Below are 27,459 nucleotides of genomic sequence, written 5' to 3'. Positions count from 1 at the left end.
AAAAGTACAAGATGACCTATTTATTAGCTGTGAATCAAACAGAAATTACATGCTAGAAAATAAAAAAGTTGTATGTTTCTTCCAGCTGGTAAGATGCTTATCCCTCAGAAATAATATATACAGAGAGGAAAACCTGGAAACAAAGGATCATCAATCACAAGGCACTAAATTTAACGTTGTAGGACTTATATTTGTCATATAATATTGCAATCATATGTGCTTGTTCCCTTTCATGTGATGTAATATTAAATGTATGTGTGTCATAATACTTTAAAATTTCACTACCCCTGCTCTGCTTGGGTTCCTATCACCCTCTTCCCCTTTGGAGAGGGAATAGTGGCTTGGAAACTTGCCTTTAACAATAACACGCTTGTAAATGGGCAGTGCCAGAACCTCAAGAGGAAGGTAACCAGCTACCAGTCTAAATACTAGAAACTGCCAGGCCATGCAGATGGAACATTTCCCTATGGAAAGGGCAAAAAGTGGGAGAAAAACTGCCAAAAGAGCCCAAATAGAAGCCCTGCACTTTGCTAGAGGCAGATGCCACCTCTGAAGGAAATACCAACAGCATGCTATTTGAAGAGTGGAAATTCAGCTTTCCCTGAGAAGTTTGATACCTTGGATCTGAACAAAGAGCCAGAAAGCAAAAGCTACAATTGTTGGATTTGCCAACTGATATTCAAATGAAGGTGGAACAAATTCCTGCCTTCTCTGCCCTCATGATCTTACATAAACAATTAGATAAGCTGCAGGAGCAAAAATGTCCAAGCACAAACCTGGAGCAGTGTCAAATGTAGCTTTGTGAGTGTATTTAATGTGCCTTTTATCTCAAAAAGGAAATAATTTTATATACTCCCATTTTCCCCTCCAAGCATCACCATCAATATGAAGAGTAAACACTACTCAGGAAAGTCCAGATGAACTTGCATCACATACATAGTGGTTATATTTTTAAAAAAATTAAAGTGAAAAACAAAAATTGGCTGTGTAGAAAGAAGGTTGCTGCCAAGTTTATTCTCAAACCTGGCAGTTTTGTACCCAAACCCATTCTGGAGTAGCAGCTTCCAAAACCAGGGCTCTATTATACCCCAGTGACTATGGCCAAGAGCACCAAACTCATCCTGACTGCAATAACCATGTCCTGAAGAGGGCAATTGAGCAATAACCTCCCAAAACAATTATAATTTCTGCTAATCCATCCATGTGGCAGGAAAGTGGAGGACAGATTAAAAACTGCTGCTCCAGCTGCCTGCTGAAGAGAAGGAAAAATAGGAAGGAAAGAAATGAAAAGAAGGAAAAATAGTACAAAAAATCCTGTTGACCCATTAGCTGAGGCACGTGGTGAAGTTGATAAAGCACCTTTGGTTCTACCATTTTGCCCTTCTGTAAATCTAAAACAATCTTTCACCAACCTTAAATTCAAATCAGCTTTGTAATTGATCAGCACCACTTGGATATATCTATTTTTACAAATATATACTATCAATGTAATTTTCAGGCTTACCACTACAGTGTCTGCTTCCTCACAATAGCTGGATAAAGCATATTTTTAAATACATGCTGATCCAGGTACATTTGCCATAGCAGCAGGGCAGTTATTTCAGCTTTGCAAATTCATTGCAAGTGAACACATAGGATCTTGGGGGAGGAAAAAAAATCTATACATTAGAAACATTTAATTGACCACTTGATGTTATCCCAGTCCCTCTGTGTTGAATCCTGAATGGTAAAACTTAACATGACTCTTTTTTGCTTGAATTATCCTCCTGCTCTTGCATATATACAAGCTACATGCTCTAATGCAAGACCCATACATTTGTCTTAGTAATTTATCTCATTTCCTTTGGAATGGTGTCCCTCAGTGGCTCAGAGAAAGTGGAGCGGTTGTTTTAATAGATTTGAGTTTTATCTGCCTCTCTATTTGCAGCAGGGCATAATAATAATAAATTATGATACTAATAAGTAGGTTGTGCAGAATGGACTACAGTGGTACCACTTCCCTCCCCCTCCAAAAAAGTAATTTATGGGTACATTCTTGTGACTTTAGGGGTGTAATAAATTATCAGGGTTCGTTTTTCCATCCAATTTGAGGCAGTGCAGCTGTGTTTTGCAAGCAATAAACTCTGTTGTTGTATTTCTTAGCTAAGCACTGAAAAACACAGTGTGATTTTTTTCCCTCCCTTCCCAATTATTGTTGCAACGCCTGGTAGCTTCTCTGTAGTTAAGGGTTTGCCAGTGCTTCTATTATAAACCTCAATTTTCAGGGGCCTATAACATTGCTCTTTTAAATTATATAGGGCTAGAACTTGGTGCACATCTCTGTCAATCTGGATGCTTTTTTTTCACAGAGAAAAAGGCAAATTTTTTAAGGAGTCCAGACCTCAAAATCTGAGCCATGTGTGAAAGTCAGAGACACATGGATGTGAGTAGCTGGTAATGCTTGGATACCTTTTCAGCTCCTGAAAAGCCTAGGATCCCTCTTATTTTGGGCACATCCTGCGGCAATATTTGGATCCTAATTACATTTCTGACAATGTACAAGAAGGGTAGCACCGTGTGCCACTTTCCTGCTGGAGGTTCGGGGATCCAGAACGAGTCAGCCACTTGCAGGAGCTGCCTCCTTAAAGGTGATGCCCTGCTGTTGAGTGCTGGCCCAGGGTTCAGGATGCTGAAAATACAGAGGGAGTAAAGGAAACTGCAGCAATTCACCCTTCCCAAGCAGCCTCGTGCAGCCTCAGCCAACTGTATCAACCAAAATATTGTCAGAGGGTCTCTGGATTCAAGGAGAGGTTAAGAGTCTGCATGGGCCTGGTTCCCATTCCCATTCCTGCCCTCTTTGCATTCAGCCTGACACAACCAAGGGTAAAGAAGGAAGGAAGAAAATGAGAATATACAACACCAACACCAGAACTGCACAATCTCTGCAGCAACCTTGGAGACCAGCACTGGGAAGAGCAGTGTGTGTCCAGCTCTGCCAGGGAATGGTGCATTCCTTCTCCCTCTGCAAAACCTTACTGGATGGGGGAAAAACCCACCTGATTTTCTAACACTGCTTTGTCCAGGTGCAATTGTGCCCTGCACAGCCTCTGCTCTGCATTAGAGAGCCAAATACCTTCTAACACAAGGGAGTAAAAATGATTTTGGGTTTCCAGGGTGCTCTTAGGGGGGGCATCATGGCAGGCAAGGAGCAGCTCTGAGCCCCTTTGTGCAGGCTGCTCTTCCAGCTGCTCATCTCAGGCTGCACAGCTCTGCCAGACTAATGCTGCTGCTAAAGCTGCCTTCTACGTGATCAGCAATTAAGCTGTGAAGTCAGCCTCTTAATATTATGTTAACATAGTTCAGTATATTAAATGTAAAACAAGTCATAATTTTTAAAGGTACCTCGGCTTACTGAGTTTAAATGAAGGCAGCAGTAGGACTATCACAGCCATATGCAAATCACCTGCATTTTAAAGCTAACAATAGATTTTGCTTTATTGTTTTGGCATTTAACGAGTGGAAAAATAATAAATTAAGCCACATGGGGAATCCCTGGTGCTTTTACAAACTGAAGCAGTGCCCATTTGGAGAGGGAACATTCCCCATCTTTCTCCCCAGCTGCATTTCTCTTAACCCACCACCTTATTAAAGCTTATAGGGCAAAATTCTCTTCTCATATTCCTCTGGCAGCTCTTAGTCCACATTCAGCTCTCCCTACCTTCCCAGCTGTCTTTCATCCTGCCAGCTCACTCTGCAGACAGGAAACAGAAGAGTAGAGATTGGCTGGGCCATAGGGAGTCAGAAGAGAGATTTTGTCATAGTTTTAGGAGGGTTACAATAGCTATTAGAGCACGGATACTTTTTCTACCTGTTGTAATTGGGGATGCAGCTACCAGAGCAAGGTCCATGGGAGAGGCAGCTGCATCAGGCTCTGGTCAGCAGTCGTGGATCCATGCAGGATCCCAAACAGGGCCTCTGCAGCTGCTGGAGACACCACCACGGCTCTCTGGAGTTGTGGAGCTCCTTGGGGCTGCACAGCCAAAGGAAGGAAAGGGTTGAATATTTTAGCAAGAGGACCTCTCTTGTTTGAAGCATTTTTAAACATGTTTTTAGATGTGTTGCACAGGACATAAGCAAAAAAATTTAATTAGAAATAAATTAATTTTATTTTTATTTTAACTCACCCAGCTCTTACTGATCAAAACCCTGAGCCAAAAGGTAGGCTCAGCTATGAATTATAGAGTATCTCAGGGTGGAAGAGACCCATGAGATTGTTTGAATGGGCAGGTGTTGATCTTGCCAGTGGCAATGTTTGGCTCTCTTATCAACAGTGAGACATGGAGCTGAAAGCAGATCTTATCATGGATGCTTGCTCCTGAATGCCATCCTGGATGTGTCTTCTCCAGGCCACGTTTTTTACAAAGTCACCAAAATGAAAATACAGCATTTGATTCCCCCTCAGCTCCTCTGTGTGAACAAGCACAGTCCTTCCTTGTGCAGAGCAGTTCAACACGTGCTTGTTTCTTGTGTTATCTGTGAGAAGTATCAATTATGCACATCCATGAACATCCCCTGCATCTGCAATCCCCCAGGAACCCTTTACCAACACCAAAGGATGGAGCAGAAATCAGGAACCAAGGCAAACCAGGCAGCCTAAAGTGAACACGGCACTGCAGCATTAACTGGCAAGGGAAAATTGCCGGGCAGAGTGAAATTTTAAACAACAGGAACGTAAAAAAATACTTTGAATGGAAACCTACAAACCTGTGAGAAGTTTGGGATGTGCCTGGGGATAATTCTTCAGCTTCCCTTTCATGGCTCTGTACAATCTCTTGGAAAAGCCCCTGTGGTCTTGCCACACACGTCTGTTTTCTGTCAAATCTGCTGTTTGTCCTACTCAGTGCATTTCAATGCAGAGGTGTGTAACGTTTGTTCTCACATCCACTCAACATGGGAAGATGGGAGGTAGAAGGTGTGTGCAGCCCCGTGAATATATAAAGCACTCCACAAGGATTATGGTTATTTTCATAATAATTCTCCAGCCCTGCCTACGTTTGAAGTCAGAGATGTCTGGTGCTGAACCAGACAAGCAGAACACACACAAAAGCCCAATTAGCTCTGTATCACTAAAGCTCTTACAAACACTAATGCATTAATCATTGTAGAACTAAGAGATGAGCATTGGTCTGTGCTCCTGGCTCACTTCAGTCAGGTTTTAACTTGACTGATGCTGAGAGTTATGTGATGAATCTCCTCCATTCACCTCCACTCTGCAGGAGAGGGAACAGAGATAAAGGCAGAGCACCTCACTGGCCACCCTGACCTCAGTCCATGAAGTCCCTTTGTAAAAACTGACCAAGTCTTAGCTCAGGAATAAGCACATCCTAGGCTCAGGTCCAGAGGAGCATCAATCCTCCATATGCTTTCTGTTACCCTGTTACAAAATCTAGATGTTGCTTAAAATCATGGAAAGCCTAAAAAAGACATGAGAATAGACAGGAAAAGGCTAAACAGCAAAATAAGTGTTTGGTTCTGTAAGAGATGCACAAGCACACAAAAGCAAGCTGACTCTAGGTAGAGCTTTTCAGATTACTTGAACATCTTTTTTAAAAAATGGATTAAAATACAGATTCCCCCTATTATTTTTCAATAATAGAAGTGCAGCACAGAACAACTCACTAGTGCCACAAACTACTTTTTCATTCCTGTTTTTGTTTCATGCTTCAATATCTTCTTCCAGCTGCTCATGTCTCCTTTTCCTTCTCCTCACTTTGATCTATTAGTTTTCCCCAGAAATGGGGTTTATAAATCATTGTAATGCAGCCCTGGGAAAGACGGTGCTTAGTGCAGGGAGAAATACATTGCAGCTAACAGCCACGGCAGGGAGGAAAACTCTCACCTCGGAGAGGGGCTTTGGCGACAGGTTACGGATGGTGCTGGGTTATTTTATGGCTGCATTCTTGCCATCAGGGGCAGGGCCACAGGGAGCGCTGCCTGCACCCCTCCACTATATTTCAAGCTTCCTTCTGCAGGCAAAAACAAACCGCCCAGGGGCTCACGAGCGAAAGGAGGAGAGGAAAAAATTGCTAAAAGAAGAAGGGGAGGGGAGGCAGGACAGGTGGGGATGGATCGCTGGGTTCCTGCTTTTGCACCATCACATCTTTTTGGGAAAAAAAAAAAAAAAAAAAAAGAGAAGTTTGTGTCTCTTGCACCCTGAAAAGATGGTAATTCCATGCAGGTCCCATCCATTGGCAGCAGTGGCAGGATCCAGCTCACCCAGGAACATTTCCACACCTTTGTGCCAAGGCTTTTGTGTTCCCATTTTGTACTCAGGAAACTTTGCTGCTGGAGGACCTCAGGACAAGGCTGAGCCCACAGGAGCCACCCCTCCAGTGCTTTCCCGCTTTGATCCCCATGATAGCAAATGCAGATGCTGTTTGTGTTGTTCAGAAGTCTTTTTGTATTTGAAACCTAAGGACTGAGCTTCTCTCCCCAGTCGGGATTTTGGAAGTTGGCTATTGTTATTAAAAATACCATCTACAATGGGAAGCTGGGAGCAGTGCAAGGCTGGGCACCAGGTCACAGGGTGATCTCAAAACAGCCTTTCCAGGCCAAATTGGTGGAAGGGCTGTTTTAATGTTTCTGGCACAACACTGTGGCCAACCTGGGTGAAGTTTTGAGCATCTTCCCAGCAAGTGGACATTCCCTGAGTCTCCTCCTGAGAGTCAGAGTTAGTTCTAAATACAGAAAAACCAACATCATCACACAGCCAGAGAGACAAATCTTCATCAGCAGAGGTTTATATACTTTTCTCCTGCCCTGGAGTGCAGCATGGATTAGGAGAACCCATTGCCAGCCCTATTTAATTAGGGAGGAAATCATCATAAATTCCTAAGAGCAGCACCGTCACTGGCAAGCTACAGGCACTTTGAAGCACTCGCTGTGTTTTTAGGATGACCAGCTCCTAATAAGACCACCCCAGGCAGACACACCAACCTTTAGTTCCTAAAGCACACAAAAGAGACACCATGCTGGAATCTTACCTCTATCTTTAACAAAGCATTACCCCCTCCTCACCCTCTTCCCCATAATTGCCTTGTTATTGTCATTGGTGCCATTGTTCATTGGCTCGGCCCTAGAGAGGCCCGAGGGAGCAGTTCTGCCTTAGCTAAACCAATATCTCCTGCAATAACCCCCTGCAGTTTCCCCTTTGCTATCCCATGTTGAATAAATCCTCCATCTCTGTTTGCTGAATGATCATAAAGATATGATTGAAGTTTCAAATTTATTGTTTCCTTCGAATCGAGGAGCTACTCCAATAATGCCAGAGCCTGCTTGCTGACTGTTTTCTGACAGGATACACAGAAAGGGAGATTTGTAAGAGCAAAAACAAGAATGCAGAGATTAGAGGCAGGCATTTTCTAGACATGCAGTGCACACATATGCACTCATGTAGAGGAGCTGGATTCACACACACACTGCCAGAGCATCCTCTGTCCAAGGATCTCGCTGTGCTTCCCAAGCACCCTGCCAGGCAGGGTGTGCACACAATATTTCACTCTAACAGCAAATCTGTCTCGAGCAGCCACACAAGGGAGCCACAAGAATTGGTTGCTGGGTAAAGAAGGATCCTAACTAAAGACCTCGCTCAGCTGTACAAAAACTGAAGTGGCTGCTGGAGGCTGGCAGAGGGCTCCATGTTAAGGTGGTCCTTACTGTCAGCCTCAGGCTTCACATGCCATGAGTTCCCTCAGAGCTGTGTTCATGCAATCCTCTGGATGCCCGGGATGCTCTCTGGGGAGTGCAGAGAAACCCTCTGGCTCCTATGGGAGAACGTCCCAGACGTTTCCTCTGATCAAAGCACCAACACCCAAAAAAACCACACCAAAGGGGCACTGCACTTACAGAGAAAAGCAGCTTCCTCCTGAGGACACCCAGCCTTGCACCTCCCTGCTGAGGCAACAGCCTCCCAGGGAATCTGGTGCAGGATTTTGACCTCCAAGTTGGGATAATTATCACCTTCCCCAATGCTGTTGTCTTGGCCTGGGTGTCCTCCTTTCCCTTCAGCCCATCCCAGCAGCTTTAAGTGAAGCCATCTCCATTATACAGCTGGATCCTGGGAATTGCACAGCATGGGGCACATTGCTATTCAGGTTCAGGTAAATATTAGTTTTTTAATGAATAAACCACTGCAAAGCTGCAGTGAAAACAAAGTTTGTGATGTAGGTGTCAAAAATCTGAACAGAACATCCAAAACACCTTCCCTCAGCCTTGTGGCCGCAGCACATTTGCTTTTCCCTGATTCACAGCCATTTATGCTCATTCCCACTTCAACAAAAACCTATAAAACTCTTACAGCGTGATGCAGTCCTAAATTAAATGCACTTTAACATTGCTATATAACAAGGGAGTCTTAGCTCTTTTAAATTAATGCATGCAGCTGAGAAGGGAACCTTTCCTGGAAAATTTATTCCGCTTTATTTGGAGAAAACCCCACCTCGTTCCACCTTCTCTGAGAGCAAAGATGATTTTGTGTGTTATAATGAGGAATTTGTAATAATGAGAGCATTGTATGTTCCAGTAACTACGAAGCCAACAACAGAAGACTTCTGAGCAGCAGTGTTTGTGTGATGTATGGTAATATTTTTCCTCAGTGCATTACAAAAGAAAAAAGCAAGATAAAAATATCTTCCATTTTCTCCCTAATTTGTAGTTTTCTGGTGTTAGCAAGGCTTATAAGACACATGCTCCCAATTAGCTGCTCCTCTTAATTTAAATGCTTCATAAATTATCTCCTGCGCTTGTGGATTATCACTTCATAATGCGAGTTAGCATTTAAATAAATAGCTGCGATGTAGGAAATTAGAGAGGTTTACAGTCTGAGGCAGCAGCATAATGAAGGAAAATACCACAGCAGCTGAACAGGGGTTGGGAGGGATACGGTGAGGCAGAGATTTTTTTTTTCCCCCTTTTTACCTTTTAGCAACAAAATTTGGACTGCAGCGGGGAAAATATGGGTCAGAACTCCAGCAGAGCAGGAGCCTTTTGTAATGGCTGAACACAAAGGGAACATGGAGAATTCTTCAGCACGTAAAACGTCTGATTTAGCAAATATGATGCAATTAGGAAGTGACTTTTTCAAGCCAACTCTTGGTTGCCTCAGAAGGTTGCCCCTTTGAAAGCAATTGGGCTGCTCATGTACGTCATAGTTGAGCAGTACCCAACCTCTTATGTTCTATCCTTTAAAAAAAATGGGAGTGGAGAGAAAAACAGCAAAACGAAGCAGAGCTAGAATTGTATTGAGAAAATTTGGTGGGGAAAGCAATGAGGGAGCTAGATGTAGAATTATGGGGAATTTTAGAAATATATATAGAGTGAAGAAAGCAAGCATTAATTTGTAAGCCACATAACTTCTGCCATGTTTTTAGCACCATTAATAAGACCAAACTATAGGCAATGAGAGTTTTTAAATCATTGACAGCAACTCCCCATTGCTATTTCAGCCCAGTTTCACAATTATTGTCCTAAACAGAGAAAATTATGAAGACAGGGCAGGGTAAAACCTCATGACACCTCCTTGGAGGATTAAGGCTCTCTCCAGTACTTGCTGGTCTTGCCTTTGGTGTCACTGCTGCATTTTCTGCCACAGGAGAAAACTCTGGGCAGGAGTCAACCCTGTTTGACTGCCACTGAGCTCCTCAGGAGATGAAAACAGACACCAGTGGGCTCAGGACCCTTTGGTGTTCGTCTTGCAGAGCACCCAAGGTTGAGCACTACAGCTCTGGCAAGTTCAGCTATCGCAGCTCCCTGCTTGCTCACACACACAAAATGTCAAAATCGTGGATATTTTTTTTCAAAAACACTGGAAAATCATAGAAGCTTTGACAGCCTTGACCAAAGTCCAGCCTTAGGCAGGAGTAAAGTTATTAGTTACCTTATTTCCTGGAGAAAGCCTGACACATTAGGATTTCACAGCAGCTGGCTGTAAGTGTAATGGGCAGGGTGTGATTTTGCTCCCTGGGTTTTGCAGTTACATTTCAGCAGGTTGAATACATTTTGCTATAGGACAGAGCAAATGATTTGGGCAGGTTCTTGCATCAGCACAAGGCCCTCGGTGCTTAATGGGAGTTGTGCCCAACTGACAGCACGATTTGAGTGTCTGCTGTATTTAATATTCTTCAAGAGTGGGGTCAAATTGTCTCATCATTTACATCCCTACAGCCCTGCTGATCCCAGGGGAACTGCACTTCCTCTGAACTCAACAGGAATGAACATGGGCAACTGGACTGAAATCTGCTGGAAGAAGATTTCTGCCTGGACCTCTCAGGATTCAGGTGGAGTCTGCAGCTGCTGCTTCGAGACACAGCTCACCCTGCAGAGAGTTCAAGTCAGCACAGCAGGAGTCTTGTTTCATCCTATAATTTTCTATTCCAACCCGTAGTGTTTAGAAAGTGGAAAAGGGACTGATCCCACTCCTACCAACATCTGAAAGTTTACAGCTCTTCATCTCTCCAAGTTTGCAGGTGCTAAAAGAAAGGCTCTGGGAGCCAAACTGTACCTGTGCTCAGCCCTGAAGTGGCTCTGTCCTCTGGGGCATATTTGCATCTCTGTTATCACTTTGTCTTCTGAACCAGGCAGGAATGGCCACAGGTGTTCCTGGCTTATTCTGTGCCTGAGCCTGATAAGCCTCAATTTCTCTGGACTAGGAGCACACAGAAAGCAGCTCTTCTATCCCAGCTGCAAGGGCTCTTCAGGTCTAAGAAAGACCTTGCCGAAGTCTTGAATTCTGAATGCAGGAGACAGGACTGGAAGCCCCAGGACTGGATTCCTTCAGGGAGATGGTGCCACTTTTTTTACAGAATCACCTTTTCTTCCTAAAGGGCGTTTTAAATAATAAAATTGGAAGCTGCTGCATATCTTTCCAACTGATCTACTAATCATATTTCTTCAAATTTTATATCCCTGACCCTTGTAAAGGGATTGCAAGGAAGGCATTTTTTAAGCTGCATTTTAATAAGTCAATATGAAAGCTCAAAATTATTTAAAGCTTCTTAAATAGGATTATATTTGATTTCTTGTGGGAATAGTGAGGGATAGTCTAGTAAAGACGTTCTGTCCTGCTGAGGTTTTATTACATTAAAGAAACAGCATCCTTTTTTAACAGCAAAAACTTTATCTATTCTCTAATGAAAATGGAGATTATTCTGCACATGAGGCGACTGAAGTTGGTAAATTCCTGCATCTTTGATCAGAGATTAGAGTTTCTCCTTGACTGAAAGCTGAGAGATTCCTGAACCAGAGGTTCATGTGAATTTAACAAGTCGTCTCCTCATCTAAAATATTTGAATTTTCTTCTAGGAGGTACCACAAGTGTATTGACTTCAGACAAATTCTGCTGTGAAATAACAGGTAGCTCTCAAGGCAGCCAGTATCTCATTTGCAGCCAGGGATTTAATTTGGCCTAAGAATCAGAGGTCTGTGCTGCTGAGGAACTATTTTACTATATAGGAAATGTCATATCCAGTCTGCTCTGAAAGGCCCACAGTCAAATTCTCACTTGTATTCAACTCCTTTAATGTCAGTGTGACTTATATGAAGGCTACACTGGCATCACATAGCTTAGTATGTTCTATTGCACCCATATAAAAGCAGGGGAATCAAATAAAAACTACCCATATGAAGTTGGAGCAGCAGCAGGGAGTTACATGGTGTAAGCAGCAGCTTCACTGAGCTGAGTTGCTCTGGACATAATCTGGGCCAACATCTGGTCTTGAGAACATAAAGGGATTTTTCTTGAAGTAGCAGATGGGGAGGTTCAAAGAACAGATATTATTAAGGATGAAACACAAAGAAAAGGTCATAACTGCTGAAAGGGGACAGAACCTTAAAAAAAAAAAAAAGAAAAACCAAACCAAAAAAAAAAAAGCCATTGTCCATTCTCTTTAACAATTAAAGAATGTTCTCTCATTCTGAAGTAGCCCACACCCCTCTCTCAGCTAAACCTGTGTCCTCATTGAAGCCAGTCACCGATCAATAGCATTCCCTGGCAGAGTTTGACTTCAGGGTTTGCAGCACAGCCAGTATCTCCAGGGATGTGGTTCTCTTGGAAAAGACAACCCCACTACACCCTTTCCAGATCCTCTCTGGCCCCACTATTCTCTGGGAAGTCAACAGCAAAGATGGCAAAATTGCTTTTTTTTTTTTTTTTGCCAAGCTGCTGCGTGTTATTTTACCCGCATTTTACCCTGAGCTCCCAAATCTGCTGCCACATCAAAGACAGAATTATTTTCTTGGTTTTCCCACACTGATCTGTCCATCCATGCCTCCATTTTCCCACTGCTCACTGCTGTTGCTTTTGGGGAGAGCAAGGACTCAGAAAGGTCCTTCTCCATCCAGCTGTTCCAGGACCACCCCATGCTGTCCCAAACCTCCCTGCCATTGTCCCTACGTGTCCTCAAATCTATCCCAGGCCCATTCTGTCTCTTAGAGGTGAATGATGATTTTAGCTCAAGAAAAATCAGGCACAGGTAAGACCTCACTCAGCAGTAGCTGTAACCTGCACATTCATTTAGCCTCAATAACCTGTGCCTCCTGCCAAGGGCTTTGTCTTCTGACTACAGCCCACGTTTCTTCCTCAGGACTGAGAGCAGGCAAGGGCTGATGTGAACTTCACAAGCTGTGACACCCTCTACAGAAACACATGTGCTTCTTTGACCTTCAGCGCTGGCACAAAAACCTTACACAGACACAAATTTATCTTAAAGTCAGGAGCAGATTTAATAGAGCAGGAGAAGATCGTTTTCAATATTTCCATCTCAATTATAGTCAAACACCTCGGTGAGTCTCAGCCTTTGGGGCTGTACCTGGGCTGGCTGCTCCCAGCGTGGAGACTGTCGGCAGAATCAGCAGAAATAGCACAACTGGGCAAGGTGTTGGTGATTTATCAATGCTGAAGTAATTCATCCTGACACGGAGGCGCCGAGGAGGAGCTCAGGGTCCAGCAGGTGCCCCCGAAGACCTGAGAGTTATACGGTGCCACACATCGACAGTGGCAGACCTGGGATCTGACTCCTTAGCAAAAAACATCCTTTTTTTTTTTTTCTAAAGCCATTTTCAAACAGCAGAAAGAAGCACTCTTGTTACAGAGAAAGGCAGTTTTAACAGTTGCAATGCTGTACTGCTAAAATTGTCCCTTCAACAGCACATTATCTACTAACTCCATAAGGAGTGACTAATATTCAGAGTCCCAGAATTTTGGGGCAAACAGGATTTTTCAATGAAAAACTGCAAGGTGAATACACCCATGAAGACAAATGCAAGTATTGTGTACACAAATACTTTCATATCTGCCTGGCTCTTTAAAACCAAAATGATAGAGTTCATTTGCATTTAGATCTCTTTGGCTCCTTCTTTTCATCTAAAGACAAATCCTCACAAAGGCTGCTTAATTAGACCAAATTAGATTTCCACCTAGTGGCTTGTCATTCATTAGAAAACGCTGTTCTTTTTTTCAGTTTTGGTAATTATAAGCTGGTCTCACAGTGTTCACTTCAGGTTCAAAGTCTGACTTGCATTCATGATTTTGTGCAGATGAGAGGAAAATTATTCAGTCGCATCAAGTCTGCCCATTTTACAAGTTGGATAAAGATCATTGCTGGAGTCTTTTATGTAATGGGGTATACTCTTTCTTAAGTCTTTAATGATTAATTGTAATAGCATATCTCATGGCAATTTTCAAGACTAAAAGCTAAGTGCAAACAGTGGGAATGTGCAGTGAGTGTATCAGACAGTGGGTGCTTCCCTGGACTGGGGTTTCTGTGTCAGGCTCTGTGTGTGTGGCCCTTGCTTGTTGGTGTTCCAGCCCTGCTGGGAGCAAGAGAATGGCAAGGGGCTGGTGCCAGGGGTTGTGTAGGGAGAACCTGGGCTGGAAGGGCTGCCTGCCTTCTCTTGTTGTCCTCTCTAACCCAGCATGAGGGACACCTCTGCTGCTGGCCTTACACAGAGCACGGCTTCTAGAGGGGAAAATCATTCAAATCCACACCTGACACTCAGAGGTAGGTGTCTAATAAGGCTGAAGCTCCTAGGGCAGGTCAGTCAGGAGCACAGGTTAGTGGAGATTGCACTTGTAGATGTGCTCTGGGTTAGCAGTGTGGGTGATCTGTCTGGAGTACTTGTAAAAGGAGTTAAACTCACAGCAAGATCCTTGAGCTTTGCCATTTCTGACTCCAAAGGCAGCAGTTTGCCCAACCATCACCCTTTTCTCTGGAAAGAGAAGGATTCTTACACTGCTATAGAAGACTAGAATGATTTGGTCTCACTGTCTTCTTTCCCCAGTACAAACTCCATTCCCTTTGCTGTCCTGCATGGGCACACTGATTCCCTGCCTCAGTTTCCCCTTTATTACAGAGTGTTAATGCTCAGTGGCATGCTTTGAAGCTTAATAAATCAGGGACAGATCTTGTGGTCGTCCATCAAGCAAAACTTCCTTTGGCTTTGACCTTTAATGCTTATGAAAAGCTTCGAAGACAACTGCCAACTTATTATTAATAATCTTCTTGGGAGTGGAAGTTACAACCAGTTGGCGCCAGGCAGCCCAGCAGCCACCAGCCCCTGCTAGGATTTCTTCTGCACTAACAAACCCAGATTTTTCAGGTGTGTTTTTATAACAACATTCTTGTTTTACTTTCTCACAAAAAAAAAAAAGGTAAGTTTTTCCTTCCACCTTTAAGAAAAAAATCTCATCAAATTTGCCTTTCTCAAAACACTGAACATTCTCTTTCTCATCTACCTAAACCTGATGTTGAGTTACTGTCCCCCAGAGGCTTTCAGTAGCTCAGTTCTGATGTATCCCTGCACTTTGTAGCTCACTGCCTTCTTAGAGTGTAATCAAACATCAAGCTAAGTAGCAAATAAATCTCCCGATCTCATAAGCTGCACAGCAAGATCATGTAAATGCAAATGAAGGGCTTGATTTCAAGCTGTCGCGGGGGGAAGGAGGGAAAAATGCTGGGCCCTGTCACTGCAATCACTTCACTCTGCAAGTGCAGTAAATCTGCAATAATAATAGTAATGGCAGCGTGACGGGAGGCTTTACTGTACAAGGGGGTGCAATGAAAAGGGGAACAGAAGGTAGGAAGGAGGCAGGGCCTGGCAGGCTGAAAATGCACCGGCACAGAGTTTGCAGGTGTCCACAGGGCAGAGCCAGAGAGGAGGGGATGGGGCAGCCCCGGCTGAGTTGGAGCACAGAGGATTCATGGATTTGCACAGCATCCCCTCCCAGGGAAAGGCTGTAGAGGCAGGGATTAAAAATCCACATCTCAATCTCTTTTTGTACCTCTCTGTGTGGACACGTCTCCCACCTCTCTCAGTCATCTTTAGAAAATTGATGCAATGTGTGTTGCTGGGCCATGAACACCAGGGGACAGAACACAAATAAGTCTTGCAACAAAACCTGGAATCCTTAAAGATTTTGTACTTGCTTAAACCTTTGCAATGCCTCCATCTCTAGAAGCAGACCCCTTTCAGAGCCTTCCTCTTCCTTCGCAGCAAACATTTTCCAACACTCAAATACAAATCCAGGGCTCAAGCCCAGGGCTGCAGAGATCAGGAACTACCTGGCAAAGGTTCAGGATAACTCAGTACACCCAACAGCACTCACTTTGCAGCCAACCAAGGTCCCCACTGATCAAACACCCCCAGCACTGCACCATGACCAGTGGGAGCATGGCACCCTGCAAACCCAGCCCAGACACACCTGGTTCCACCAGAGAAATTATCATGTCCAAGAGGAAAGGATGCATCAGCCAAGCCCTTAAAGACAGTTTGAGAGAGCAAACAAAGCCTCAGCGCTCATCTCTGCTAGCCCTGAGAGGTGTTGATCTCTGCTGGGTGCTCTGGGAATGCTTCAGGATAAGGTCTAGAGCTGTCTTTTCCAAACTGGCTGGATAAACAGCATTTAGGATGCTGGATTTTCCTCGCTGAGGTTGTAAAGGGAGAAAACTTGCAGAAGGTACCCAGAGAAAATTAGGACCGCCTGGGATGCAGAGAGAGACGGTTTTAATTAGAGCCAAGAGGTGGGAAATAAGGCAGAGAAATGACATCTTAATGAGGTTTAATGAAGTTGTCTGCTGATGGGCACAGCTGTCAGACAGATCTGTATTCCAGCCAAGCAGCTTTGTGACAGGCTAAACCTGAACACAGGGAACTGTGCTGGAACTGGGGAAGAAATTAAAAAAAAATACCTTCTGCATCAACTTTGGCTCAGTTTCCCCACTGCTTCATGACAGAGCACACATATAATGCCCCAGGACAAGCAAATGAAACCAGCCCATGAGCTGGAAACAGCACTTTGCTAATTTATGAATGAGAAAGGCTGTAACTGTGGATTGCACCAAGCAAGATTCATTCCTGCTACATTCTTCCCCTTCTTTGCTTTTGTAGGTAAAAGATGTTGGCAGGCAACCAGAGTCCTCTGAGTTCGTTGATTTTTCTTCAGGCACAGATTCTCTCCATGTTCAACATATTGGACCAGATTTTTTTTTTTTTAATTAATTATCCAGCACCTTCAGCTTTATTTATTCAGTGCAAAGTGACTGTAAAATGCCACCTGATCATAAAAGGAAACAGCATGCACTCATTTTGTGATGGAGTAAACACCCAACTGTGTTAACTTAGGTGCTCTGCAGAGGGGACTCTTTAAATCCCGTAATTTCTTCCATTCTACAGAGTTCTGCACTCGAGGCCTGGAAGCTTTGCCACAGGTTACAAACCTCTCTCCTGCCCTGCAGTTTCTCAGTGATTTTTCTCCCATCTGACACACCTTTGCCACCATAGCAGATTTCTGACCTCGCTTCCCTGATCCGTCATCAGAACACGATCGCAGGAAAAGGCCTTTTCTCATGCATTTGAGGAACATTACACCATTTCCCTTGCACACCAGTGACAACTAACCTAAAAATAGCAGTAAATACAGGAGGAACAGATCAGCAGTGAACGCTCCTTTATCACGGCTGGCAGCGCTTTGCACGAGCTCCCAGCACGCATGGAGTGCACACACGGTTTGTCACTGCCAGGTGACACCGCAGCCCTGGTGGCCCTAAAACCCCACTCAGTCCCCTGGTGCTTGGGACTGGACAGGGGACAGTCCCTCCCTGTGCTCAAGGCTCTCAGGAGGGATGTGGGGAAATGCAGCCGTGCTTGCATCACCTCACTGAGTCGATGGCTTTTAGAAAGGGCTCTATGCAGCAAAGGAGGTGTAGTTTCACCCAGGGCAGGTCCCTAAAACTCATTTTCTGGGGAATTTGTGCTCCTGAGAGCTGTGGAAATGCCACACCTCCTTTAGAGTGTCACAAGTGTAAAAGCTGGAGGAATTACAAGCATATTTTAGAGACCTCAATACAGAGCCCTCTGGAAAGGTGCCTGTTCTGGACAGGCGTTATTAACCCTCACTCTTCGGGTAAAACTGGCTCAGTGAGAGTTTTGCCTGAGCTGAGGGTGATGTAGAAGAGCACATTGGAAAGCAGCCACCAAGCTAGCAGTGTACAGGGGAGCCATGGCTGCTCTCAGGCCCTGGCCAGGGTTTGCACAGTGCTGACTGGGAGTAAAAGGAAAATTTTGGTGTGGACGATGTTCCTACGCAAGCAGCTCCAGTGAGCTGGGTCCCTTATCAACCTGCACAGCGTGAGCCTGCCATGGTGGCAAGCTGGAGGTGGTTCATTTGCTGATTCTTTTTCGCTGTGTGAAAAGGGCTGCATTTGATTGAGCAGCTCCAGACCCAGAGTGTTCACTCTGCAGCGTGATAATGGCCATCTCAATGTCAGTGTTCAGTGGTTCACCCATGAGAAGCACCAGAGAGGTATTTCAGCACTTTCATTCTCCCAACAAGTCCTACCAACACTGTCAGCACCCCAGCACTTCTAACATCCTTCCCATGGGAAATAACCTGTCCCAAAGCACCACATCCTGCCCTCAGGGCTCCCGGGGACTCTGCTCCAGCTTTCCCTATGCCAGGCTCTTTCCCCTTCCCTCCCTTTCAAGCAGCAATGAGGTTTCAAGACACACATCCTGCAGTGACTTCACCATGGAGATGGGCGGGTGGAGACAAAAGGGTGAGGGGAGGTCAGTTAATCCCACAGACACCACCAGGCTGGGACACACATGAGCTGGGGAAGAGTTCATTTGAAAACTAAATAGAAATTATGTTATTGAGCTGAAGTTCTTTTCTGTGCTATAAACCCCAGGCTCTGCTCTCCCTTCTTCATCCCCCTTCTCCTCCTCCTGCAGCATGCCCTGTGTCTTGATTATTCCCTGCCATGTGATTGTGCCTGGGGAAGTTTGTGTCAGTTTTTGGGGAGGATGCACAACTTGGAAATGAAATAACTCAAAGTAAAGCTAAGACTAGCTGCTGCCTCCCAGCAGACACCACAGCTGGGCATCCCCACCAAAGGAGAGATTAACCAAACAAGACTTCAAGTCCATATCTATTGAGTCAGGATCTCTATTTCCAGCAAGGCTAGGTCTCTTTATAACTCAAAAGCTAACTTGTGTGAAATTCAGCTTCTTTAGGCTTCATCTCCTTTTTGCACTGTGACACTCGTTTGTGCAGTGGGATTCAAGCCCTTGTCAAATGGACACTCCTGGTACTTGTGGCTGTGTTCTATTACAAACTTCTGGTTTGGGGGGCTTTTTCTTATCAGAAAAGGTCTTTATGCTTCTCTATTAATGTTCTATATGCTTCTCTATTCCCTTTTCTGCAGCCAGAACTTGGAAAGCCCATGAGAAACTGCTACACCCTGCCAGGCCCTGATTTTACCTATGGGATATACATGTGCAAGAGAGATGGAGGAGTCCCTGAAGGTAGGACACTGCCCCTAAAACAGAGACCTAATGAGACAATTACAAAGTCCTAATGCTAGTAGGAAGTCTCTTCTCCTTCCCACGGCTCTTCAATACTTCTCATCAAGCTGGAAGTGCAGAACTCCAACGTTTACCCACTTTCATTAATATCACCCCAATTGCTTGGTGACCAGTGAAGTTTCTCTGTCACACTGGAAACTTTCAGAGACTCACACAGAGCCCAAGCAGCAAGGGTGTACCTACAAAAGGTGATGCACCTGGGCACTGTCATAACTTTGTCAGGGCTCCTGCTTTGTGCTCTCAGGGACAAATTCCCTGTAAAATCAGACATCCTGAGCAAGCCAGGGTGGAGGGTGAGAAGACATCCAATTCAGATGGGATATGGGATGTGGTGGGACAGTGTATGAAGCTCACAAAAGGAACTTTAGCCCCACAAGACCCCCATGCACAGTGCACACATGTGGCAGCAGCTCTCGGGCCACAGAGAGCAGGCACAGACTTTCCCAGGCATTTTCCTGGGGAAAGCTGTGAGAAAATCAGAGAAAAGAATGAGAAACAATTCTTATCTTCACTTGCTGCACTTGTCATGCACATGTGGAACGTGTCATGGAGATTTGTTTACCAAAGGGTGATTTTGTGATTGGTCACTGGTGATGGTGTTTGGATTGATTGACCAATCTGGTCAGTCTGTATTGGACTGTCTGTAAGACTGATGAGTTTCTAACAGAGAATAGTATAATATAGTGTGATATAATAAATTGATTGATCAGCCTTCTGGAATCATGGAGTCAATGCTAATTATTACCCAGCTGGGGGCTTACAGCAACACACACACACATCAATCTGCTTTCCCAAACAGGAGCTAACCAAGATGCCTCCTCTTTCTCTCTATTTCCTTCCACCTCCAGCCATAGGCCACTGGGATTCAGTGAAGGCCAAGCCTCATAAAAGGGTCATGCCCCGAGACTTCGTGGCCATGGGCCGAGCGGCTGTGGATGAAGGCTGCACCACAGCCCGGGAGTTTGCTCTCTACTACAAGTACATGGACATCCGCTGCAAAGACAAGGGGATTCTCAGATATGGGGGCAAGGTACCTCCAGGCATGACTTTCGGCAGGCCACCACGGTAAGGGGGAAGGTTTGAGCCCTCCTCAAGATGAAATTATCCCTTCCTATCCTCACACCTACATCCCACCCCAATCTTAGCTACGACAGTCCCCAAAACAGAACCGTCCTGAACCTGGGTATGCTGAGTCACAGCATCACATCCATGTCTGATGACACTCCTGTCAGATAATCAACTACCTGAATCTAACACACATGCCACAGCACAGCCTCACTTCACCTGTAGTATTATGGGCTTGAAGCCTCTTAAAAATATCTTCAATGCCATCCCTTCAATTTAAAAGAATATGAAGAGCTGTCAGCCAGAAAACTGGAATCCCAGGGTCAGAAAATCAGAGCAACAGCATTTCTACCTGTCTGCACTGGTAGAAACACACTGGTGGAGTTAAAGATCAGTTCAAGTTCTTTATCCTACTCTCTCCCACTTAGTTCATTGCCCTACATTGGGCAGAAATTGGGAGTAGAGCAGGATAGAGGCAAAGAAGCTTTTTCCCTGTCAGTGCAACTGCAGCACAAACCAGTGCTCAAAGCCTCTCAAAGTCCTGCTACTGCTGGAGCCCAGGGGGGTTTCTTGCTCTGTGCAGGTCTGGACCAGACATTAGGTTTTATTTTAAGAGCTGGATAATAATCACTACCAGAAAAATAACAGCTACAAATTCTAGAGAAAAGACATGATGAACAGCACCTTGTATTTTACATGATAGTAAATGGGCTTTGCATATGCAAATTGAATGGATTTTAAAATGGTATTTAATGACAATTTTCGTAGCAGACATTAACATTAATTGCATCAAAATGAAAATGTAGCATTAGCTTGCTGTTAGCTGCAAATGCCCTAGCTATAAAGCTTTATCTTTATCAGTATCAGCCCTCATCCATGTGACAGGGCTGCTCTGCAAATTGCAGGCAAAAGGGCTTTTATGTTGCAAAAGTATCCCCCAATGCAGGCCAAAATCAACATCAATTTTGCTTTATTTCTTCATAAACGGAGGTTAAATAGCTGCCTGTAAGAAGCCCAGGCATGCTTCAAAAGTTTTAAGGAAAATCTGCAGACCCCACAACAGCAGAAGAAGTGAGAAAGGGCTTTTAATTTAAAGTTATTGTTCCACAACTTGCCTACTCCTTAATAGCTACCTTTTATGCAGACTGATTGTATTTATCCCTTTACTTTAAAAGCACTTTATAGATAAAACCAAATTACTGGCATTATCAAGGAGTTGTTACAGCCATTTTGGTAAAAGTGGGAGTTTAACACACTTTTCCATGACTGGCAAGTTAAAGAGACAAGTCTTTGGTGAACATTCCCAGGACAAGATGATCCCTGGTCACAGCAAGACCCATCTTCCTAAAAATGACCTGGTTGTCAATGGATTTCGTTCAGTTGGGTTTGGACTCTTAGCCCTGTATGAGTGGGATCTCAGTGCTGCTACCTGGGAAGGTGCTCCCAAGTAAGGCACATGCTTGTCTGGGGGCAGAAGAAAACAGCGACAAAAGGTCATTTTTTCACAACTCCAAGCACTTCACGTCTTTAAGAAATAACAGATCTGATCAACATCTCGGATGCAGTGAATTTTTCAGCAAGAACAGCACCTGCCTGTCATCCCCCAGGACTGACAGTGTGGCTGAGGAGGCCAGAGAGCAAAGGTGCTTTCCCATGGCACTGGAAGCAGCTGGAGACACCCTGCCTGATGATGTGGTGCTCTGGGACAGCCCAGAACCCCGGTGCAGACCCTGCCCAGTCTGCACCCACTGCCCTGTGGCAGCTCTCTGCACAGTGGGAATTGCAGCTGGTGCCAGCCCACAGCCTCGGGGCTGGGCTGCTTCCCTGGGAACCCAAATAACTCAGCAGCTGTCACAGCAACGTGGCTGGGGTCGGTGGGTAATGGGCAAGGGGCTTCTTGAGCCCTGGCAACTCATCTGCAGCCCCTCCTCAGGCCCTGGGCTGTGCTGCTAAAGGTTTCTGTCTTCTGGAGACACCAGGGTCAGGAGCTCTCCCTAAGTTCACAGGTTGGAGCTCTCCTGGATCATCCCAAATAGAAAAAAGCACCAAAGCTGTGGTTGCTATTAGTGCCTTGTTAATCACTGCCTGGCCCTGCTGCTGCTCTAACTCAGATCACTTGTGCCTCTGCTTTCTACTCACGGTGTGTGCAGCGTTTCACCAGGCAGCCTCAGACACTGCAGCAAGCTTTCTGAAGCTTTGAGGCTTCTTTCCTTCCTTTTCCTGGGATATTTACCTTCAAAGGTCACCCATACCCCTCTATATTCCCCCTGGGCACCTTCCAGGGGAGAGAAGCAGCTCTGCTTTTTGCTGATTCCCCCCCATTCTCTCCCTCCCTTTTCCCAGAGTAATGTTTGCTACGAATCACGTGCCCAGCTTTGTTGTGAGAGTCATAAAAAGGACATTTTTCATCTCTCCTTTTTCCTGCTCTCGCTCCCTTCTCTCTCTCAGTAGCAGACAGAGATTTATTCCTTCCCTGATGCCTGTGGCATTTGGAGCTGGGAGGGGTCAGGGGAGGCACTGATGGAACATAACAGATAATGCAGTGGTTCCCCAGGGGCTTGTCCAGCTCCGGAGCCGATCCATCAGCAGGCAGTGCTCGTGCCAAGGTCAGCAGTAACGAGGATGGGCTGGGGTCCCAGCCTCCCCCGTGGGGCATCCTCCAGCCAGGCTCCCCCAGTTCATGCTCCAGCTTCTGAGCTCCACAAGAGCTGCCTTGTGCAACCACACTTTGCAGGATTGGACACTGAGTGCACATGCTGGGCTCACAGCACACAGGCTCAGCTTCTCCTCTCCCAGCCCTCCTCCCCACCACACACAGGTCCACAGGCTCATCTTCCAAGGAAAATTCTCATCTTTGACAGCCACCTCCAGGAGCTAAACCCCATCCACGTGCTCTGTGCACAACACATTACAGAGCTGCTGAGGGTTGCTGTCCTCCCAGGTCTTTTCATTCAATATACCCCACAGGTGTGTCCAGCTCCCATACTCTGCAATAATGACCTTGTTTTACAAGGAGGAGGCTGGAGGGCACTGAGTGGGCTGGGATTTGATGATACTGGAGACCTCCAGGATCTTCACTGGTGTCACTTCAGCCTGCTATTCAAGGTGCATTTGGAAACCTCAATAGGTGTCCAGACATATATTTATCCTCCTGACCACCTTTTCTGGCTGAACTTCACTGTGCACTGAAATCAGCCAACATTAAAGGATCATTTTTGGAATGAGAAATAAACGCAAAGATGTGGATGCTGTTTACAGCTAGATTTTAGATGCTATTGATCTGTGCAAGGTCACACAAGGAGTTTGAAGCCAGAACACTCCAGCACACAGTTGGTAGCCTGAGCACCAGTTCTGTCCCCAGGAGCGAGCAGGACAGAGTGCACCCTCAGCATGAACACACTGCCCAGCCCTGCCAGGAGAACAAAGCTTCCAGTCACCTCTTGGTGAGCATCCTAAATCTGCCTGCTACGCCCCAGAACCTATTCCTGGACACAAGGACTGCACAGACGTGCCATCCTCTGCCATCCTGCACCTGTACCTGCTCCAAACCCTGCATGGCCATAACCCTGCCTCCCACGGGCTGCCATGCACTTGGCAGTTGGCCTGGAGGTTGGGCTGACCTTGGGTGTGCTGGCAGGATTTCCCTGGCACTCTGTCATTCCCAGGGCTCCTGCCGGGCCCCCGCCCACTGTCTGCCTTCGCTTCAACTGTCCCTGTCCTGAATTTTACAGCCCATTTTCCTTCTGTCTTCATCTCCTGTCTCCATTCCACCTCCCATTCTCTAAAACTGCTCTTAATCCTTCGGCAGCTGTTTTCATCATGTCCCTACAGCAAACTCACCTCTCCAAAGCATTTGGTCACTGCAATCTCTCTTCTTCAAACTTACACCTGGCCAAGGGCATCAGTTACCCAGTACCTCCTCTTTAATTGGTGTCATTTGCAACCATCCCAATCTTTCACCTTCCCTGGGAAGGGATATTTCTATGCTCATGCTCTGCTTAGCAATTGGCCTTTCCACCCAAAGTGTCCGTGCTGTTTGCACACAGCCAGAACAAAGTTTAGAAAGCTGCTCAAGAGGTGTTGAGGAAATTCCACTGATAAATTTATTTTTAGGTACTTAAAGAACATTTCAGGTTGCTAATATACGGCTGTGGAAAGAAAGCTAATCTAGATTTAAACCAGCTGCAAAGATGTCAAGGAAATAATGTGTTACTGGGAAGAACCCACCAAGAAAAGGTGGACAGGCAATAAAATTGAATATTATGGCAAGTGTGCATCTGACCCATGATCACTGGAAGCCAAAGAGAGTGTAAAGTCACCAAAATCCTAAAGATGAGGGCAAAAAAAGTTTGACAGAAAAAAAAAACCAACGGAGGACTGACAAAACCAATTGTGAAAATATAACACAGTGAGTGGAATCACTGTCAGGCTCATGGCGACAGAGAAACGCAACCAAGTTAAAAACCACAGGACTCCCATCAGCTCAGATAATTACATATCCTATCCAATCCCACAGTGAAAGGCACTTGGTGCCTCTGCCACCATTCTCACACTGCTAAGATAAGAATTTCTATTTCAAGAGTAGTTTTCTCCTCCTGGAAACGTTCTGGGTACTGTGGTCGCAGAGCTCCCAGCCCCAGCGGCTGCAGCATCTGCTGAGGCAGAAGGACCTGTTACACCCTTCAAAAAATCCTGAGTGCACCATGAAGATACCGATTCCCCTCCAGAGTGGTGATATGCTTGCTGTTAGAGTTTCTGACTGCTTCAGGCTGATGGTTTAAGAGAAAATAAACAGCCAAGTCATGGTTTGACATAAGGTTCAGGTCCTGCACATCAGCCATAGAGATGGGAAAATAAGAACTGAAGGACAGATTTAGATCCCTTATTACCAATTGGTTTACACTGAATAGGAAAGTAATTTACTCTCACACAGACTGGCTGTTGTCTGCGGGTTTATCTCCATTGATTACAGCCAGACGAAGAATTTCTTCCACAGTTTTACCATCTAGAGCTACTTCAGGCCACAAGTGGACCTTTTTCTTTGCCAACTTTTGCTTTTTCAGCTTGAAAAAGCTTTTTCAAAAACAAAAAAGCTTTTTCAGCTTGCTTTCTCAATGAAAACCTGGGTCAGGGGGGAATAATCACAGAATTCTTTCTGTGAAAACAAAGCTTTTCAGCCCTCATCAACATATTTTCCTTTCAAACAAAGTCATGTTCCCACCCAGCCAGAGAGATTCAAGCATGGGATGGAGGTCAAGGGGAAGACCTCGTGGTTTGATTTCTTTTTCTCAGCATTGGAGTGGTTTTCTCTTGGTTTTTCTCTCGTTGGGATGTTTTACATTTGATGGCTGCAGACTGAGCACTGTTCACTCTCAGCCACAGATCTGGACCTCCAGGCAGAACAGCTGTGCCCCAGAATCACATCCCACCTGGGTTTCTCAGAGGATAACAGCAGATAACAGTAGACAAATGTGTTAAAGACAAACCTAAATAATCTTCAATTAAGTCAGCCAAAGGGCATCTCCAACCCTAAAATCAATGCTAGCACACAACTTCCAGCTTGTAAAGCCAGTTATTTAATAGGTAAGAGCTGATTGGTATCTTCACTGCAAGACACACATTTCCATGTGTGCTTTTAGGACCAGTGCAAGCAAACATCTCACTGGGCCTGGGAGGGAATAGTAAAGAAAATTGGTGCTCTTGTAACCATGTGTACTCCTAAGTACAGCTATGAGCATCTGATAAATCTTTTAAAGTGCATGTTTACAATGGATTTTATTCTTTTTACTGTCCTATACGTATGAGCCCTCTGAGCAAAATAACAGATCCTCTGACACTTAGAAGAAGCCACTGCCTCATTGGCTGCCTGCAGTGAAATAATTTATATTGTTATTTCCTCACCCAAATTACAAGGATTGTAAAGAAGCCTCAGAAATTCAGAGTAATCAGTGCTTTGGAGGCTCAGATCCCGCAGCTGCCACACGGGTGGAAGACCCACTATTGCAACTGAGAGTTTTGCCAGCCCAAAGACTGCAAAAAAAAAAAAAAAAAAAAAGGTCCCTGAGTGTTTTCTACCAATTTTTCTCTTGTTATTTTCTTCAGTAGTTAATGGAAAGTGAGGACAAGTGGAGATCATTTAAAAATGATCTTTCGGGCCTCTCCACGGGTTTATTGCCAGGACCTATTTAGAGAAGCATAAAGCTGTAAGGGGGCTATAACTTTACTGTATATTCCACAAGCTATTTAGGAAAACGAGGAGCCTTTGGACTCACACCCAGCTCATTTTGCCATGTCTCCCTCTCCTCACAAACACACCCACACACGTGTGTGCAGGGACTTCTAACTGCTAATTGAATTCACCCTTATGAAAGCCTTAACAAATTGTAAGTGACCTTTTATACAAATTTCAAAGTCAAGGATTCACCACTAACTGCACATCCCTCTTCTGCCATTCACTGTTATGCAAAGCCCACAAACAATTAAAAGAAATAATGAAGAGCCCAGCGGCCCTCTTTCCTAATTAGCTGCAGGAGGCAGTGCTGGGGAGTGTGGTTAAGTGCTTCAATTACCTCGACCCTCCTCGCAGCCCTTGTTAGAAGAGACAGGTCCACGGGCCAAAGGGGAACAATTAAGGCGAGGCAGAGCCCGCAGTTTGCAGGGGGATGCCGGGGCCGTGCCGGCTCTCGCACAAGAGCCAGAGCTGTAATCATACCCCAGCTTCCTGCTGGGCTACACAGAGACAAATTAATGGGAGATAGATTGCTACCTGCAGCCCATCAGTAACCAGGGAGGTAGGAGGCAATACAGCTCTACAAGGGAGCCATAACCTGAATTTCCCTCTGCTCTCAGCCCTCTTTTAGGGCAGAGGGACCTGAGTGCTAATACCTCGCTGCTGCCTACATTTGGGGTACCCCACAGCCCCAAACGGAATCACAGACCCCAGCTTGAGCTTTATTTGCTGAAGTTAATACTGGTGGTAGCTGCCCCAAGGAGCCACACAGTCCAGCGGTGCTGGAGACCAAACTGTTCCCCAGTAAGAAACAGGTTGGAGTCGATCTTGAAGGTCTTTTTCAACCCTAATGGTTGTCTAAGAAACCAGCCTGAGCTGGTGGGAACTGGTTCTGCTGGGAGATTCTATATGGACACTTCTATCACAGGACAAATCCTTCCCAGCATGAAGACACAAGTAAAGAATATAAAAGTGGTGCCCCTGTAGCTATCTCCCCTGGGGACTGAAGGCCCCAAAGGCAGATCCTGACTGTGCAGCAAGAGCACGTCTTAGGTGGAAGGACAGCAACAAGAACTAAATCCCCCTGTAACCACATTAACCTTTCAAGGAAGGGTTAAAGTTTCAGCATAGGCAGTGGTGCAACAACACAATTTTAATGTCACAGGCATGGACAAATTCCATTCTGTGATGGATCAGTTGCATAAGCAGCTGAGCAGGGCCAGATCCTGCTGCCTGGAAGCTGCCACTGGGATTGGAGCAGTGCTCGGGGC

The 27,459-nt window shown here is 45.2% G+C and overlaps 1 protein-coding gene across 1 annotated transcript in view; it reads left to right on the top strand.

Annotated features, from left to right (window-relative positions):
- CFAP77 (cilia and flagella associated protein 77) overlaps positions 1-27,459 on the top strand; it is a 57,340-nt gene that overhangs the window by 14,273 nt on the left and 15,608 nt on the right. The window contains exons 2-3 of the mRNA XM_068211182.1: positions 18,735-18,834; positions 19,743-19,959. Coding sequence (XP_068067283.1) covers positions 18,735-18,834; positions 19,743-19,959 — 317 coding nt within the window. The remainder of the gene's footprint in view (positions 1-18,734; positions 18,835-19,742; positions 19,960-27,459) is intronic.

Source organism: Anomalospiza imberbis, chromosome 21, assembly GCF_031753505.1.
Source record: "Anomalospiza imberbis isolate Cuckoo-Finch-1a 21T00152 chromosome 21, ASM3175350v1, whole genome shotgun sequence".
Classification (NCBI taxonomy): Eukaryota; Metazoa; Chordata; class Aves; order Passeriformes; family Viduidae; genus Anomalospiza; species Anomalospiza imberbis.
The sequence above is the reverse complement of the archived record's forward strand: the minus strand, read 5'-3'. Positions and strand labels throughout refer to the sequence as shown.